This window comes from Physeter macrocephalus, chromosome 14, assembly GCF_002837175.3.
Source record: "Physeter macrocephalus isolate SW-GA chromosome 14, ASM283717v5, whole genome shotgun sequence".
Lineage (NCBI taxonomy): Eukaryota > Metazoa > Chordata > Mammalia > Artiodactyla > Physeteridae > Physeter > Physeter macrocephalus.
This window is the reverse complement of record NC_041227.1, coordinates 90,200,016-90,218,351: the sequence shown is the minus strand read 5'-3', so window position 1 is coordinate 90,218,351 and position 18,336 is coordinate 90,200,016. Positions and strand designations below refer to the sequence as shown.

Below are 18,336 nucleotides of genomic sequence, written 5' to 3'. Positions count from 1 at the left end.
ATTCCTTGACTTGTGGCTTCATCACTCCAATCTCCCTCTGTGGTCACAAGGCCTCCTCCTTGTCTGTCTCAAATCTCCCTCTATAAAGTCACCTGTCATTGGATTTAGGGCCCAGCCAGATAAATCAGGATGACCTCCTTATCTCCAGATCCTTAACGTAATTTTACTTGCAAAACCATTTTTCCAAATAAGGCACAATCACAGATTCCAGGATTCAGGACATGGACATACCTTTTGGGGGAATCACCATTCAACCCACTACACTAGGAGATTTTAAATAAGTTCCAAATGTAAAAATACAAAATAAAAAGAAATGATCATTTGGGTAAAAAGTCATACTGAAGGACGCATACCATGACATTATATACAGCAGAAAATCACAAATCAATGCTTTAAAAATATATATATTTAATGTACAGAATTGGAAAAAAGGACTCTTTGATAATAAACGTATTCCAGGTAAACACAGCCTTCCTAAACTGATAAATATTTAATTGCAAATATTAATACCCTAAGTTACACTTCTATATAAGGGAGAAACTCCAAATCCTGTTCTTTAGGAAGATGTGGAAGGCAAGTAATACCTTAAGAGCAACTATTGCTATTTCTCCCCTTTCCTTGGGTGATCTAACATTTTACATGATTAGTTACAAAAGGAAATATTAGACTCTATTGAATTTAAGCACAAGACACAGCTAAAATTTATCACTGACAGTACTAAATATTTGATGCTTATGAGTGTGAATAAATAAGTTAATTAAATATTAGGTACAAGGCAGATTCCAAAACTAACTGAAGCATGAAAAAAAAATGGTATAAATACCTAGTCGTCAGTTAATATAAATTTTGCCCTTGGATATGTTCCAGGCTTCCTTTTCTACGCCAGTGAAATCTGCTTCCTTTTTGTCCAATGTCTTCCATTGCTGGGCTCCAAGACAGTACACTCTTCAACCTCACCAAGGCCTTGGTCATGGAAAGGATTTATTTTAGAAACAAAATAACTTCTTTCTTCTTTCTAAGGGTCATAGTTGTTTTGTCTGCTCCTTGCTTCCTTCAACGAGTTATTAAAGTCCCCGTGTGAGAAAAGTTACTGGGCAAGAACAAGCCATCTGTGTTGGCTGTCCCACAGTGCAGTGGCTGGTTAATAAAGAAGATGGCCACTTAACTTTTTTCTCATTTGGTCTCATCCAAAGAGTAAGGCAAAAGGATCAAGGTTACAGAGGACTCATGACCAAGGTACAACTTTTACAAATATCTTTGAATGGCCAGGGAAAGCTTTACTTCTTCAGTCATGCCCTCAAATGAGTCATTATTGAACCAAGAATCCCTTCCCACCCGTCAGAGGCTGCTAAGCACAGATGCTTCAAAGATTAGTCCAAGGTAGTGCAGAGATGCTTCAGGAGATTGGACCAAAAAAGAGGAGGATGTGGAATACAAGGAAGAGTGAACAAAGAAGACCCCCCAAAAGTACACAGTTCACTAGGATCAGAATGGTCATTGTTATAAACCCCTTATCATTCCACCTTCTGACAAACTCCTTTTACTATTTAGACATTAAGATATTTTCAGTCTTTTGCTTTCCTTTTCCACATTGTCTCTAATATTCTGTAGCTTTCTGGAGTTCTGGACCAGGAACACCAAGCTCTCCCTAAAATCACTAGTCCCATGGTCTCTGCCAACATTTTCAAGCTCATCAAATAAAGACAATGTTTGTTTGAGTTTGGCCTGAACAATTTTTTGCTCTTCTAATTCTGCAAGAAGGGCCTTCTTAGTGCATAATTCAGTCTTATACTTCTCCTGTAACTGTTCAGTTTCTTTTTGGAGAAGTTGGAATTCTTCCTCACTATAAGGATGCGTCTCCCGAGATTTATCTTCCGGAAGCAAGACATTTGGGGGAATACGCAATATCAACTGTAAAAACAGCTGCTCCATTTTGCCAAAAAGGTTATCAAAACGTCCTTTCATGAAGCAAAGAAACTTTTCCGTGCACTTACGAATCTGGACTGGGCTAATCGCACAGTCTGGGATGCCATCCAGCTTCTTCAGAATAACCTGTTCAACAGCCTGCATCACTTCAAATAGGTAGTCTTGAAATGCAATGTAGATCCTAAGCATGCAAGTTTGCGGTGTGAAGCCAAAGAACTGGGCCTCATAGGTCATCGGATCAACAGACATCTTGGCTTATTTTGCTTTGTTAATTTTGAATGTGAAAAATCTGCAAATGTAATAAGAAAAAATTTCATTTGTGTTCAAAAAAATCATCTGATGAAAGTAACAAATGACATTACAGACAGCAAAGCAAACAAAAACAAAACAAAGAAGCAAACAAAAAAATATGAAGTTTAGGTTCCTTGATACCTGATGCTACTTCCAGCTTCACTCATCCGCAACAGGATACAAACGCTGCCTCTCTGAGGCTCTTTCCATCAGCCTGTAACCTCCCTTCTTCCTCCTCATTGTCCACTTCCCTCACCTCTCAGTTACTGAGGCTTCTGGCCTACGGATCAGCCTTCGGAATTCTGTCATCATCCCAGACAACTTTCAAGTTTACATGGACGATCTTACCGATGCCCTAGAGACTCAGTTTCTTGAGTTTCGATGATCTTCATCTCCACTCTTTTAGCCACGTGGCAATTGATATTTGTAACTTCTTTCCCCAGCTGCTCCTACTTTTTGACCACAACCTCATATGCTAGTCTTCCAACGCTCATTCGCATATTCACATTATACCTTAATCTTCAAGACTTTCAGCCCTCTGATCTTCTTTTTCTAGCTCTCAGTCTCTCCCACCTCACTTCTTCCTCTCTCCATTTTAAGCTCCATGATCCATCACTTCAACTTCAACATGATCCAGCACTTCAAGTTGCCAAGGTCCTCAACTCCCCTGTCCTTCCAACCATGCCATCTGAAAAATATCCCATTAGAAGCTGAGCAAGCCTGATGTTTTCTCAAGGGTCTGGGAGACATTCCTTTCAAATGTAAACATCTAGGAAAATAGCACTCCTATCTCCCTGTCACTGTGGGTGTTTAACCTAGGGACCTTTTTCTGAGCTGTAACCATATACTTGTCATAGAAATAAAAGTATTAATAGTTTCATTATTCCTGCAAAGTAATTAGCTAAAACAAATGGCTACCTCAATTACCAGGTGAATTTAGGATGAACTTTATGAAATAATTTGAAGCAAGTGGTGCAGTCAAATCTTTGTATGGGACAAGATGCTGTTAATCTTGAGAACTTATGTAATGGCTAAAAATAGAATGGTTGTAATGGTTTAGCTGTATAAAATAGAGTAGAATTTCTTTCTGTCTTTGTAATCTCATTCACAGATTACCTATAATGCATTATAATCCAGATATGCTTATTCAGTAATAAAACTGCTTTCTCTTCTATGTTTGTGGAGAGGATTCTGTGGATTAACAGGATTTTAATTTCAACACTACCCTATGCCTTCAGGATCAATTTCAAACTCTTTCACATGGCTTACAAGGACCTTCATCATCTGACCTTTACTAACCACTCTGTCCTCCTTTTTAAGGACCTCACATATGCATAATTGAAGTGATAATACTTCCTACTTCATAGCACTCTATATTTGGTCCATGCTAGGTCCTCTCTTACTTATTTTATTCTTCTTTCATCTCCCATAGGAACCTACTCCAGTGTTTTAATGTATGCCTTTTCAGTTCATCTTTAATTTTAATTCATCTTTAACAGGTTTTAGACATACAGTTGACCTTTGAACAACATGGGTTTGAACTGCACAGGTCCAGTTATACGTGGATATTTTTCAGTAGTAAATACTAAAGTACTACATAACCCACAGTTGCTTGAAACTGTGAATGTAGAACTGCATATATGGAGAGCCAACTCTAAATTACACAAGGATTTTTGACTGCTGGGTGGATTGGCACCCCTAATCCCCACGTTATTCAAGGGTCAACTGTATAGTCTTGAAAAATACAGTTTTGTTTACGTATGGTTTGCTTTACATTATGTTTGCAATCACTTCATGTTATTACACTTCATTGTTATTTTACTTCATTGGTTCTTTTTTTATTTTATTTTTATTTTTGGTTGCGCTGGGTCTTCATTGCTGCGTGCGCAGCTTTCTCTAGTTGCAGCGAGCGGGGGCTACTCTTCGTTGCCGTGCACGGGTTTCTCACTGAAGTGGCTTCTCTTGTTGCGAAGCTCGGGCTCTAGGCGTGTGGGCTTCAGTAGTTGTGGCTCACAGGCTCTAGAGCGCAGGCTCAGTAGTTGCGGCGCACGGGTTTAGCTGCTCTGCGGCATGTGGGATCTTCCCGGACCAGGGATTGAACCTGTGTCCCTTGCATTGGCAGGTGGATTCTTAACCACTGTGCCTCCAGGGAAGCCCCACTTCATTGGTTCTAACTGAAGTTTTCCATTAATTTTACCATATGCGTATACCGTACTTCATGTGTCCACTGTCCATAGTTGCTGAGCCACAGAGTTTACTCATACATAATTTCACTAAATACTGCCAAAATGTTCTCCAGAACACTAGGGGTGGGAGTACAGCTAGGCTGGTTTACCCTCCCATTTGCAGTATATGAGAATTTCTTTCTCATATCTTTGCCTTCACTTCATATTACTCAAAATTCTTATTTTTGCCAATCTTGTAAAATTGTTTTACAGTGTTGCTTTTTGAAAACCAAACCATCTAACCCCCACACAGGCTGGACACCGAGGACTGCAACTACCGACAGTCTCCTTGCCTCCCCAAACAGCGTACTGTTTACATTAGCATGACTCTACTATCCTAGGAGACCAGAGTAATATTTTCGTTGTCCAAACGGCTTGGTTGTTCATTATGAGCCCCCGGAAAGACTGATCAACTCTGAAATGCTAAGCACCAACAATCTGTACAGCAAGATTCTCTGAAACCCTTGCCTCGGCTGTTTCTACCAATGCTGGACTGCTTTTCATGAGCTCTACCCAATCCTAATCAAGCCTCCAAACTGAAAAATCCACCTTAAACCAAATTTGCGATTCTCAAAAAACTCCAATCTCGCCTGTCAGCCCTACGACACACTGCCAAAGCTCTGTCAAGGTGTTTTGCTTACCAGGGTAAGCAAAACATTCAGCACTGTTTTATCAATAGGCTGCGAGGGTGATGCTTGGGGTGCGGGTAAAAATATTTTAATGTGCGTTTCTCCAACTGCCAGTAAAGTTGAGCACCACTTGAAACGTATTAACTCTTCAGGTTTCTCCTTCTGTAAATTACCCATTCATATCCTTTTTAAAAAACACTCTCTCCAGCCTTTTACTTAATTCCTTCCTTATATACTACCAGACGAGGCCACTCCCTGTTCCAACAACCTTTAGTGCTGCCTTATAACCCACCGAATAAAGTATAATATTAACTTTGCCTGCCATGATCTGACTACTCTTTGTTCCAACCAAACCAAGCTATGGCCTTTCCCTGTGATGTCTTTCCCTCAAGAGAAGATGCCTGGTCAAATATCTTCCAAGGGTCAGTTTAAATACACTTCCCTGGGGACCCACCCCCTCCTCTGAATTCCCATCAGGACCTCTCTTCGGGCACTGGCCAAGTCCTACTTTAGGATATTATTATCACGGGCCTATCTTCTCCGCAAGCCTTAGATTTCCTGAGGGCAGGATGAGTACGGTTTCAATAGATATTTACAGGTGAAACGCGGGAGGTGCCCAGGACACCTCAGCAAGTAGAGTAGCTGGAGCCCCAGAAACCGCGGGGCAGGAACCACTTCCGGCCTGAGGACTGGCTCCCGGCAAGCCCCGCGCCCCCGCTGCATGCCGGAACCTTCAGGGTGGAGGTTCGCGGCCCACCGGAGACGCTGCTCCATCTGGCCGCTCCAACCCCCGGCGGTGAGGCCTCAGCCAGTGCCACCCCTTCTCGCTCCTCTTCAGAGAAAATGCAGCCCCGTGGCACTTACCCAACGACCATGAGAGTGACGAATTCGACCAAACACCGGCTTCCCGCCACCTCCTTTAAACCACTGCCTGCTGCCAGAGATAGGCGGCGCCGCTGACTCCCCCAAATTCCGACCGCTAGCTGCCTTAGAGCGAGGGCAAGATGCCACCGCGCTCCTGATTGGCTGTCTGTCCAGGGGCAACCTATATTGGTGACGGAACGGGGGCAAGCAGGAAAGCTAGCTGTGGCCTGCGGGGATTGGCGGAAGGAAGCGGTACTCACTCTCTTTCCAGCGACGTAGGAGGCTGGAGAAGCGAGGCTGGGCCGCCGCGGAGACACAACTCATGATTGGCGGGTGTGCTTTCATTCGGGCTCTAGCGATTGGTGGCTGAGCAGCGCTGATTGGGCAGCAACGTAAAGGGGAGGGTCCCGCCCTGATCCCGCCCTGATCCCGCCCCGCCGCTGGGACAGGCTGGCGGAAGGGGAAGTGGGGGGGGGCGGGGGCCGCCGGCGGCGGGGAAGATGGCGTACCAGAGCCTCCGTTTGGAGTACCTGCAGATCCCACCGGTCAGCCGCGCCTACACCACTGCCTGCGTCCTCACCACCGCCGCTGTGGTGAGCAGCTGCAGCGCCAGCTTCTCATTATCCGTGCTGGATATAACCGGGCCCTCGGGAAACTGGGGTTTGGGCCTCCGGGAAGCTCAGAGGGGTTGGTCTCAAGGGTGGGTGGAGGCGTACAGGGTTCACTTTGGGGTTCGGAGTGGCCCCGTGAGTGCTTATCCGGTGACCCTAGAAGGGAGTGCTGCTCCAAGAGGGCTGAGGGATCAGGACTGCGGGTCAGTTTCTGAGAAATAAAGGCAGGATCTGTACCAAGTCAGGGCTGCGGGAGCCGCCCACCCAGGAAACGTGTCTGAGAACTCCTGCGGTGGCCAAATGATAACGTGGTGACTAGTGGAAGGAGGGTCCGCTTACTGGAGAAACGTAGATATTGAGGATAGAAAGCTGGAAGTTGTCGAGCGGGAAAGTCTTGAAATACAGTCTGTAATAGAGGTTGGCTGCAAGCACCCAGTCCTCACGGTGGCAGGGTAATTGAGTCTTGGTTCTTTGGAGTGAATTCTGTTGCTTCACACAGTTGTTTCAGGTGGTGCCCATGTGTTGGACAGATTCGTAGCAGCTGCTCTTACTTGCCCTGTATCTAAGATATCACCACCTGCCTTCCATACCTTCACGTTACCCTCAACTATTGAAACATCAAACAGACTTTGATTTTGTGTTAGGTATTGGGGAATACAAAGAATTGTATCAATTCTACACAATTCTTTACCAAACTTTTCCTCCAGCCTAAGAAGAAAGCCTTAAATGATTTCAGCCTAAGTGACTGAGAGTGGGAAATTGCTGGCCCTATTAATCTGTTGTTGTAAATGATGATATTTTGTTTCTTGATTGACTTGCTTGAAGAAATTCTTTTTCTATTTCAGCAGTTGGAATTGATCACACCTTTTCAGTTGTACTTCAATCCCGAATTAATCTTTAAACACTTTCAAGTAAGTGGTCCATCACAACCGCCATTAATGCCTCAGTTTTTAAACTTGTTTTTCTTATATTTTAGTAGCTAATCCTGTCATATACTTTCTCAAAGAATTCAGTGGGAATACTTGATTATAAGGCTTATGGAGGTGGGGGGTGGTTACCAAGCAGTGATTCTTGCAGCCTGGAACTTTTAAGAGATTCTCAAGCTCCTCATCATGTACCAAATCAGAATCACCAAGGGTAGGAATTAAGAATCTGTATTTTATTTTTAAAGTTCCCTGCATGGTTTTGATTTGATGTGTCCAGTTCCTATATTTAGGAATCACTGGTTCAAAGTTAATGTTATAGATTGAGAGGAGACTGATCAGCTAGCTGTCCAGGGAGCGTCTCACAGGATGCCCTTATTTTGTGCACTCACCACCATGTACCACACCTACCACCTTGGTGTTACTGCTATAGTCCTGTTCAGAAACTCAGTTCAGTTAGTGTTCTGATCCATCTTCCAGGGATCACATCATCCTAACAGAACTCCAGAAGACTGACATCTAAAACAACATGCCAGTGTATTAGATTACAGTGAGAGATTGTCCTTTCCAGTAATTTGAGTGCTAAAAGAGAGATGTGTTTTCCTGTTCTAGGATGATCATATAGGCTATAGTTGGAGTAAGAGAGAGACCCCAAAACCAGTAATTCTGTCTCTACACCTGCTGTTGCCTCTGTCCCAAATGTGTTTCATTCACTGTATACCCACTGAACTGCAGCTTGTCTTTTAAGATGCAGCTTTTGTGTAGCCTTCTCAGATTCGTCCTCCCTTGTGTCCTTAGGGTATCTGTAAATACTTTTTTTATATCTCTCATCTCATACTTGCACTTATTTATATGCTTGTCTCCTCACTAGGTTGAGGACTCTAAAATCCTGGATGCAGTTAGTATGTAGTAAACAATCCTGAATTGTTTCAACGTTAATAGTTACCAATTCTTAAGAATTAAATGATGCATAAAGCAGACCTGTGGACCCTTATCACTGCCTTCTTCCTCCTCTACTCACATGGCCCTGGCTGGGAGCTATAGCTCCATCCAAACAAACAAGACTTGATTTTGCCTGGGGTTAAACTCTTGTTTTTTTTGTATTTTGGGGGGTCTTTTTGGCCACCCATGTGGCATGCGGGATCTTAGTTCCCCAACTAGGGAATCGAATCCGCATCCTCTACAGTAGAAGCATGGAGTCTTAACCACTGGACCAGCAAGGAAGCCCCCTGAGGTTAAACTCTTGACACCATTATCTGCAGTTGGAATTAGGATTTCTAAGTTTGAGTTCAGTCTCCCTATACAAGCTGTGTGTCCTTGGGCAGGCCATTTTAAAATCATCCAGGTCTCTTACTCTCCTCATATGTGAAATGGGGATGGTAGTACCAACCTGCTCATCTCACAGGATAATTAAGATCACATGAGAGAACAGAAGATTTTAAAACACTTTAAATGTTAAGTGTTCTATCATTGTGAGTAGTTGTTTTTATTGCAGGCGTGGATGGTTTGGGTGGGTAAGAGTATATCAGGGTTTGAAAATGAGTGTCTGTGTATGTACCAATTAGACTCTAATTGTTAAAGTATTGGGTCTTATAGGGAGTTGGCTCTTTGTTCAGACTAGAACTTGAGTATTTGCTTTAGAGTTACTCTTCACTCTGGATCTTTCTGACGACTAATATAGAAACATTTCTTAGCAATTGATATTAGATCCAGCAATTTTTCCTTTCATATCTTGAGACTATTCATTAGATTGTGATACTGCATATATGAAAGCACTGTTTCCTATTCTGCAAATTAACCAAGTCTTTCCGTCAAACTTTTCCCATAATTTGCCTGACCATATGGTATGGGTTTTTTTTTTAAAAAAAGAAAGAATCACAATTTCAAGTTTTCTGTCCGACTATCCTTAGAAACTTCCTGGGGCAAGTGATATCTTTCATTGAAGCAGCATAAAAATTCAGTGTCAGATGTGTGCCTCACTTTTGAGTTCAGACATAGTATCATCTATTCATGGCCTTCCAACCCTTGTAGTCATAGGATATCTCCTTCGTCTTAATATAAAATGTTTCCTGGTATATTTTACTTAATCTATCTTTCTCTTGATTTTTTTCTTTTAACAGATATGGAGGCTAATCACCAATTTCTTATTTTTTGGGCCAGTTGGATTCAATTTTTTATTTAACATGATTTTTCTGTATCCTTTACTAAGTGGGGTTAGCATAAAAACTTTAGGTTTACTTAGGAAATACAATATTAAGTTTGAAACTATTAATCCTGTTATTTTTGTTACCATCTTAGCTGTAACTTCTGGCTACTGGCTCAGTGATACACAGAATAGTCGGTCAGTTAGTAATGTTTTGAGGGTGTTTGTAGGTCACTGTTTATTCAAATGGGAGGTATTTAACCATAAAATGTTTACATTTCTGCCCATAAGCCACTTACAGATCTGATAAAGGGAGAGCAGAAGTGATTTAATTGAGGCGTACTTACAAAATAACATCAGTGGGCCCCAAGTGATAAAACACAACCTGGGAGTGGGTTCATGGGGGATGGAGAACTTGAGATCTCCTTGGATCTTGGTTGCTGGTTCTACTAGTTGGAAAGACAGTGCCGTGTCTCCTGGGCTCGCCGTGTTCCAGTTTGTTGAAAGAGGAAGAGTTGTGCTCTAATCAGATGGTAATTGGGGCCACTGAGCAGGGCATTTCTCCTGTACCCCGACCCTCTGGATTAAGAGGGGAGTTACAGCTCAGCTCATCTGCAGTACACAGAGGGCCTTTTAGGGGTGACAGGATTCCTGCCCTAGGATGGATTCCTGTGTCTTCTGTATGGTATATCATTCTGGTAAGTTTCTAATAATTAAATTTTTTCATTGTAATGCCTCCTTATTGACTGAGGTATAGCAATGCTTAACTCCCTGGCCTGAAAAAGCAGATTTTTACATGAAGCTTCTTGATGGGGATTTCCTCCAAATTAGGTTGTGAAAAAGCAAGGATGGTGTAGATTATGGTGTGGCTGAACATGGGAAAGACAGTACAAATTTGAAAAGGTGTAGTAGGTGACGGGAAGCATGTTTATGTGGTGTCTGGCTTAGTTCCCCAGTCAGGAACAGTTTTTGTAAAACATGGAGCCGGTCTTCTCTTCACCTCGCCTAAAATGCCTGGTAAAAGAGAAGCAACCATACTACCGCTCATAAATATTCTTATAGAAACAAAGGCTGACTTCTTACACATAAAGTGAAGTCCAAGTGTACTTAAGTGATACATTAAATTTTACTTTCTTCATATTTGTGTGCTTAACATTTTCTTAACTTGGAACTTAAGATATCGTTACTGTCGAATGCTAGAAGAAGGCTCTTTCCGAGGTCGGACAGCAGACTTTGTATTTATGTTCCTTTTTGGTGGATTCTTAATGACTGTATCCTTCGACAAATAGAACAAATACAGGAAAATACTAAAGAACTCCCTCTCTCTTCCTAAAGCTTTTCATCTGTCTCCCAAAATTCACTAGATACTTGGAATGAACAGATAAAAGTAGACCCCCCCAGATATTAGCTTCAGGCTCGTATTTATTTTACAGCATACTTTATGTGACAGCTTTTCTAAGCCTAGAGGTTGGACAGGATGCTTTTCTACTGTGAGCAAGTCAGAGGAACTTTTAACCCAGGTGGGTTACTATTAAGTATCTTAGATGTATTCTTGTTGATGGGTGTACTTTACTTTTAAACTAAGTTGGTAAGATGTTTATTTGGTCAACATCAAAACTTTTTTAAAAATTTTTATTGGAGTATAGTTGCTTTACAATGTTGCGTTAGTTTCTGTTGTACAGCAAAGTGAATCAGCTATACGTATACATATAGCCCCTCTTTTTCGGATTTGCTTCCCATTTTTTAGGTCACCTCAGAGCATTGAGTAGAGTTTCCTGTGCTATAGTTTCTCATTCGTTAAATAAATTACTTTTTTGAAAAAAGGAATTGTCAGCTGAGTACCAGACTTGCACGTAGCCCTGTCTGACAAGATGGCTTTGCTCCAGCTGGCTTGATTCACGTTTGTAAAGGTCCTCATGGTGATGACTGACCAAGGAATTAACGCATATTCTAAAGAGGCAAGAACTTCATGAAAGCAGAATATTAATTTGAATTAGCAACAATTCAGATGATGTCACCTAAGCAGGTTTTTGCCTGATGGCTCTGGGTAGTTATTTTCAGGCTTTTTTTTTTTTTCCTAAAGATGTAACTACTGCTCGCCTTTCCTAATTCAAATTTGTGCTAGAACACAATCCTTAGTTCTCTTGCCCAGTCTTCCCTATTATACTCAATGTTGCTGTTTTCCTTAATGCCAACTGCTAGCTTTTTGGTTTGTTTGTGAGCTTAGTTTTCTTGGGCCAGGCCTTTACAATAATGCTTGTCTACGTGTGGAGCCGAAGGAACCCGTATGTCCGCATGAACTTCTTCGGCCTTCTCAATTTCCAGGCCCCCTTTCTACCCTGGGTGCTCATGGGCTTTTCCTTGTTGTTGGGGAACTCAATCATTGTGGACCTCTTGGGTAAGATTCTTAGCACTACTTTTTCTATTATATTACTTGCAAACTTATTTTGTCACTATTTTTCATGTTAATTCTGCCTGGCTATAGGATTGTCTGATAGTTATATGCTCAAAGACTACAGTATTAGTTTTCAAGATGTTAATAAGTATATTGACATTTCTTCCTAAAGAGAAGAAATTTTTGTTGGTAGAGCCTCCTGAAATCAAATTTCTAATCCTCTCCCTCATCCTTTATTTCTGGTTGACTCTAGGTATTGCAGTTGGACACATATATTTTTTCCTGGAAGATGTATTTCCCAATCAACCTGGTGGAATAAGAATTTTGAAAACGCCATCTATTCTGTGAGTATTTAACACTAGGTTACATGTTCCTTGCAGATAAACCGGGGCCCCTAGCACACATAGTTCAGGCCAGTAAATATTTGGAGATTGAGCAATCTGGCTGCCGTGGAGGAGCAATTGGATTGGGTAGGAACAGACCATGCCAGAGTTGCGGCAGGAGGCTCAAGGTGTCCTGAGGGTGATGTGGTAATTGCTGTCCCAGCTGACCACCAGCACTTCCTGTCCCAGGGAGGAGCCTACTGGTTTCATGAAGGATGCTGTCTGAGTTTAGAGAGGTGAAGTAGCAAAATGGGCAACACTGACGAGAGGGAGGTTTCTAAAGGTGGAATGTCTGGTCTTCCAAACAGGTGATAGAGATAAGCAGTGAAGTAGAGTGGAAATAGCTTTGGGCTGGAAACCAGGTATAGGCTGTTTGTTCTGCCAGCCAGCCATGTGATTTTAAGCAGGTCCCTTCTTTTTCACATCTCAGTTTCCTGAGGGTAGAGCTTTGATTTATAGGACCTCCTTCTATGCCAGAATTTTGTGTCCTTGGGATGTACTGCATTTAAAAGGGTTCACTTGAGGAAGAAAATGTGAGTTTTTATTATTAAATGTTGATTGTAGAATAAGCAAAACCAAGAAAGTAAAATCCTCCATAATCCCACCATTTAGATATAACAGTGGCTACCACGTTAACCTTTTGATATGTATTCATGAGCCTTTTACTATCTGTGTACTCCTTAAAAAATGCTATTTCATAGGCTTCTTTCTAATGTAATATATCATAATCATTTTTCCATCATAAATGTCCGACAAAATTGTAACAGCTGCATGATACCCCCGCTATGAATGGAACACGATTTACGGATCTCTTATCGATGGACACTGACATCCTTCCTTCTTGCTCTTCCTTCCATGATTGGAGTGGTGAACATTCCTGTAGCTACACATCCATATACCATGTGTAGCAGCACATCCTTTTCGCACATCAATGCTTATTTTCAAAGGATAAATTCCTACGAGTAGAATAGCTGTTCAGTTTGTTGCCAAACCGCCATGCGGAATGGATATTGAGGTTTACATTTCCACCAGCAATGTGTAAGTGTCCATTTCCCCACATCTTCATCAAATGTGGGAGAGCCCCATGACCCCCTTTAACGTGCACTTTCTGTAAACAAGGACAGTCTTTTACGTAGTCAAAATCTGGAAATAAACATTAATTCTCAGACCCAACTCCACTTTTGGCAGTTGTCCTCAAAATATTCTTTATAGCAGAAGAATGCAGTTCAGATTCAGGTGTTTCACTTCGTTACCATGTCTCTTTAGTCTCCTTCAGCGTGGAGCAGCTTCTCGGCTTTACCTTGTCTTTCGTGACATTCATGTTTTTGAAGATTATAACCCCATTTTGTAGAATGTCTCTCAATTTGGGTTTGTCTGATGTTCCCTCACATTTAGGTTCAGGTTTTGCATCTGTGGCAAGAATATCAGAGAAGTGACACTGCGTTCTTCTGATTGCAGCCTATTGGCACAGGATTTCAATTGGTTGAATTTGCCAAAGTGATGGTAATCACCTTGATTACTTGATTAAGGTATCTGCAGGGCTTCTCCACTGCAAAGTTACTTTTTTTCCCCTTTGTAATTAAGTGTTTTGTGGGGAGGTACTTTGAGACTACGTAAAACATCCTTTTTCTTATCAAATTTCAATTCACTTATATCTGCAAGAATCCATGGTTTCATGTTTTATTCATGGATTATAATCCCTTATTATTGTTCTTTATTTTGATGCTTATATTGTCCCAGATTTGGCCAAGGGAACCTCCTTAAACTGGCTTTGAAGTACTTTTCAACATGCTCCCATCTTTTCTTTTTTTTTTAAACCAATTTATTACTTTCTGGCCTAGCAAGATATCCCAGGCTCATCTTGTGCTCTTCTTGACCCAGTTGTAGAATCAGCTATTTCTTTAAGGAGCCCTAGTTCCTTTTTAGTAGAGAATGGTATTTAGAAGGCAAGGTCTGGGCGGCAGATGTGCTTATTGCTTTTGGAGTATTACTACTCCCAAGTCCTCTCAGTGAACAGAGCAAGGGAATTATATACATATGCATATGAGTGTTTATACATGTATGTTTTCAGATCTGTGTATTTTTAAAACATGCGTTTATACGGCTACTTGCAGTTCTGGTACAACTCCACGTGATTCATTCAATTTTTTTTCCTTTCTATATTTTTCCTCCAATATTTTATTATGAAAATTTCCAAACTTACAGAAAAGTGGAAAAAATTATACAGTCACATTTACCTACCACATAGATTCTACAATTAACAGTTAACTATTCTTGCTTTTTGTACATCTATCAATCCCTCCATCCATCTTTCCATTCCAGTATACTTAATTCTCTAAATATTTTAGAATGTATATCACTAACTAGAGTTCTTTTTTAAAATTAATTAATTTATTTATTTGGTTGCACCAGGTCTTAGTTGCAGCAGGCGGGCTCCTTAGTTGTGGCATGCGAACTCTTAGTTGCAGCATGCACGTGGGATCTAGTTCCCTGACCAAGGATCAGACCCGGGCTGCTTGCATTGGGAGTGCGGAGTCTTAACCACTGTGCCTCCAGGGAAGTCCCTAACTAGAGTTCTTTGTTTATATACAACAAAATACACAAATCGCAAGGGTTTCAACTAACGGGTTTTCGTAAACGCACATACCTGTGTAACCCAAACTCCTATCAAGATAAAATTACCATTACCCAGAAAGTTCTCTCAAGTCCCTTTCCTGTCAACCCTGCCCCCTTCCCCCAAGAAACAATCACTACGCTGATTTTGTCCCTCCACAGAATGATTTTGCATGTTCTACAACTTCAAGAGTGGAATCATATAGTATGTATATACTGCTTTGTATAAGGGCTCTTTCATTCAACATAATGTTTTTGAAACTCACGTTGTTTTTCTTGTAACAGTAATTGGTTCCCTTTTTGCTGAGCAGTGTTCTATTTTATGACAATCCACCCCTTTCCCTATTTCCCCATTCTCACTGACAGTGAGAAACCCAATTCCTGTTACCATTAATGTTTTTACTTATTTAATTAATACCCCCATATGTAGCCAGTCTCTCATCACTGTGTCCCCCTGTTCCATATGGATGCCTTGCTCACCCTGCTCTGCCTCAGACTCCCTATGTCAGGCTGCCCTCTTATGGGGGTGCCCTCCTTACCCTACTCAGGCTCTTGACACCCTGCAGCAGGCCAGCTCCATGTGTGCATGCCACAGTTGGGCCCTTGCCTCCCTATGCCAGGCTGCTCCCTTAACCCCCATCCTGCTCTGGGCCACCATGGCTCCACCCCTCCCCACCCCCATCCCCCCGCATGGACACCTGCTTTGTTCTGCCCTACCTAATGTTTGGGAAGTAGATGGGGGGGGTCTCAGTTTTTAACATGCTTTCCTTTCATTCTTGTGAGAGCAAACATTTTCATGTTTTTTAACCATTTGGATTTCCTTTTTGAATTGCTCGTTCAGCTCTTTATTTTTCTTTTAGTGCCTGTTTATTGTTAATTTGTAAGAATTAAAGGAGCTCATATTGAAATATAGACGCTTTTTCTGACCCCAGTATAAAACAGGAGTTTTCAGATAATCTAATTTCATCAGCTGTGGGCAAGTACAATTAAAAACATGAATGCAAATAGAGGATGCTTCTTTAATGGTTAATTCTTTAAGGAAATTTTGAATGACCATATAGTAGTATTTTAAAAGTCTTTTGGATATTTGCTATCCCTTCTTATGCTCCGTGTGATTTTTCTTGGAATAACTTGTTAATTTTTTTAAAAAGTTTAATTACAGTAAAGTATACATAAAATATGTCATCTTATACATTTTGAGTGTACTGTTCAGTGGCATTAAGTACATTCACATTGTGCTTCTATCACCACCTTCCATCCATAGAACTCTTCATATTACAAAAGTGAAACTCTGTATCCGTTAAACATTAACTCCCCATTCCTTCTTTCCCCCAAGTCCTTGACAACCACCATTCTACTTTCTATCTCCATGAATTTGACAACTCTAGGTATCTCATATAATTGGAAACGTACAATACTTGTCCTTTTCTGACTGTCTGATTTCACTTAGCACAGTGTCTTCAAGGTTCATCCATGTTGTAGCATGTGTCAGAATTTCCTTTCTTTTTAAGACTGAATAATACTCCATTGTATGTATATACCATTTTGGTTGTCTATTCATCTGTCAGTGGATGTTGGGTGATACCTTGGTTGTGGGGAGACATTCATGATAGATTTAGGGAAAGGTTACAAAACAGAAGTAGTGTCTAACTTTTGTCAAATTGCATATATAAAAGTTCTGGAGGGATATTGAAAGTGTCAGTCCCTCTGGGGATTTAGGATGCTTTGCGCGTATATATTTCCTGTTTTCTCTACAATTACATGTATTGCTTTTGTAGTAAAAATTAGTAAAGGAGGTAAAAGTTAATGTAAATGCGAAATAATTATGAATCCCTTCAAAATATGGTATCTGTTTCACTGGTAGGCAGGCGTAGTGCTTGTCCGTTGGTGGAAACCCCATGGGATCTTTTTGATCTTGGAGTAGTATTTAGGACCTAAGATGACTCTGGGACTAAATTATATCTGTTGGCTGTCTTTCAGGAAGGCTATTTTTGATACACCAGATGAAGATCCAAATTACAATCCACTACCTGAAGAGCGGCCGGGAGGCTTTGCCTGGGGTGAGGGCCAGCGCCTCGGCGGCTAAAGTGGCAGCGCCAATAACGAGACCCAGCTGGGAAGGACTCAGCGACATACCCATTGGGATTCTTTTATCCTTTGTGTTGCAAAAGTATGGACACTTTTGACAGCTTGACAAGATTTTGACTCCAGAAGCACTTTATGAAATGACACACTGATTAATCCAGAAGACATTTCCAGCAGTTTGCCAGTGGTTCCTCACTACACTGGTACTGAAAGTGTAATCTCTTGGAGCCAAAAAACTGGAGAAACAAATATCCTGCTGCCTCTAAGGAACAAGTACCTGAGTACTTGAGTTCTGTGGTGACGGGCAGAGTTTTTCCTCTTCCTCCTCCTCTTTGATAGACGAGGCCATGGTGTAAGTGGAAGTTTCAGAGAGGACAAAATAAAACTGAATTCCATCTCTCTCTCACTGATTTAAAGCTTTTGTGTGTGATCTTTTAAATTATCGCCATGTCTTCTAGCTCTCCTGCATAGGTCTGCACTCAGAGCAGTTTACGTGCCCGCGCTTCCTGTGTCTTCACGGCTTTCGACTGGATTTCATTTCAAGATTGGAAATACGTGGCTGAGACCCCGTGGCCGTGTACACGACTGACTAACCCAGCATGCCAGCTCCCGTGGGAAGATTTGTTTCTGTTGTCCAGATAGTTTGCTCTCCGTTTGGGTTTTACAGAACTTCAAGGTGTCAGACAGCGTGGTGGAGAAAGAGGGTAGGGTGGATCTAGTGGCAGCAGGAATTCTGTTGTAGGAGAGTCAAGTAGGCGCGAAGCTAACGTACCGTCTCATTTATTTACTCTGCGTTTCTCTGCTCGGAAGTGTCCAGGGAAAGGCAGGTCATGGCCACCGTTTTAGAAGACAACAGGAAGATCTTCTTTGCATCTGGGAGGCGGGTTAGAATGTTGATTGTAACTTGAGGTGGGCGGTTCCAGTTGGGCAGGGATGCAAGTCCCCTGGGTCTTTGGCTGGCGAACATTTATCATTTGCTTCACGAAAGGCCCAGAAGCTTTCGGAGACAAGTACCTGGTTTACCCTCCCAACCAGGTAGAAAGCAGACAGGTCCACAGAAGTTGGCACTTAATGCCAGTGGTTCAATAAGTACTTACCCAAGATGTTCACTTCCTGGGGGCTCAGCAGGTTTACTATCACACGGCCTAAGTAATTCAGAGAACCGGGAGGAATAGAACGAATGCCCCCAGGAAAGAGAGTAATTCAAATCATTCCAATAAATGGCATGTAGGCCCGGGAACATTTCCC

General features: G+C 41.7%; 2 protein-coding genes across 6 annotated transcripts; one reads left to right on the top strand and one right to left on the bottom strand.

Annotated features, from left to right (window-relative positions):
* Positions 1-742: 742 nt before the first annotated feature.
* MIS12 (MIS12 kinetochore complex component) lies at positions 743-6,064 on the bottom strand. Of its 2 annotated transcripts, none has more exons than XM_007102810.4 (2): positions 5,936-6,064; positions 743-2,215 (listed from the first exon to the last, which is right to left on the bottom strand). In XM_007102810.4, exon 2 carries the CDS (start codon positions 2,173-2,175, stop codon positions 1,555-1,557), a length of 621 nt encoding a protein of 206 aa, XP_007102872.2. In that variant the 5' UTR covers positions 2,176-2,215; positions 5,936-6,064; the 3' UTR covers positions 743-1,554. The 2 variants fall into 2 exon arrangements, with proteins under 2 accessions (XP_007102872.2, XP_007102873.2); XM_007102811.4 differs by lacking the exon at positions 5,936-6,064 and adding an exon at positions 2,359-2,886.
* Positions 6,065-6,231: 167 nt separating this feature from the next.
* DERL2 (derlin 2) lies at positions 6,232-17,498 on the top strand. Of its 4 annotated transcripts, XM_007102814.4 has the most exons (8): positions 6,410-6,528; positions 7,392-7,457; positions 9,590-9,663; positions 10,790-10,883; positions 11,815-12,010; positions 12,261-12,351; positions 13,786-13,919; positions 16,984-17,070. In XM_007102814.4, exons 1-7 carry the CDS (start codon positions 6,436-6,438, stop codon positions 13,889-13,891), a joined length of 720 nt encoding a protein of 239 aa, XP_007102876.2. In that variant the 5' UTR covers positions 6,410-6,435; the 3' UTR covers positions 13,892-13,919; positions 16,984-17,070. The 4 variants fall into 4 exon arrangements, with proteins under 4 accessions (XP_007102875.2, XP_007102876.2, XP_023983575.1 ...); XM_007102813.3 differs by lacking the exon at positions 13,786-13,919 and having other exon boundaries at positions 6,232-6,528; positions 16,984-17,498; XM_024127807.3 differs by lacking the exons at positions 9,590-9,663; positions 10,790-10,883; positions 11,815-12,010; positions 13,786-13,919 and having other exon boundaries at positions 16,984-17,498.
* The last annotated feature ends 838 nt before the right edge of the window (positions 17,499-18,336 follow it).

Coding starts and splice junctions, on each gene's coding strand:
- DERL2 (XM_007102813.3), top strand. CDS start 6,436: ATGGCGTACCAGAGCCTCCGTTTGGAGTACCTGCAGATCCCACCGGTC. Junction 12,011..12,260: donor AATCATTGTGGACCTCTTGG/GTAAGATTCTTA, acceptor GGTTGACTCTAG/GTATTGCAGTTGGACACATA. Junction 12,352..16,983: donor TTGAAAACGCCATCTATTCT/GTGAGTATTTAA, acceptor GCTGTCTTTCAG/GAAGGCTATTTTTGATACAC.
- MIS12 (XM_007102810.4), bottom strand. CDS start 2,175: ATGTCTGTTGATCCGATGACCTATGAGGCCCAGTTCTTTGGCTTCACA.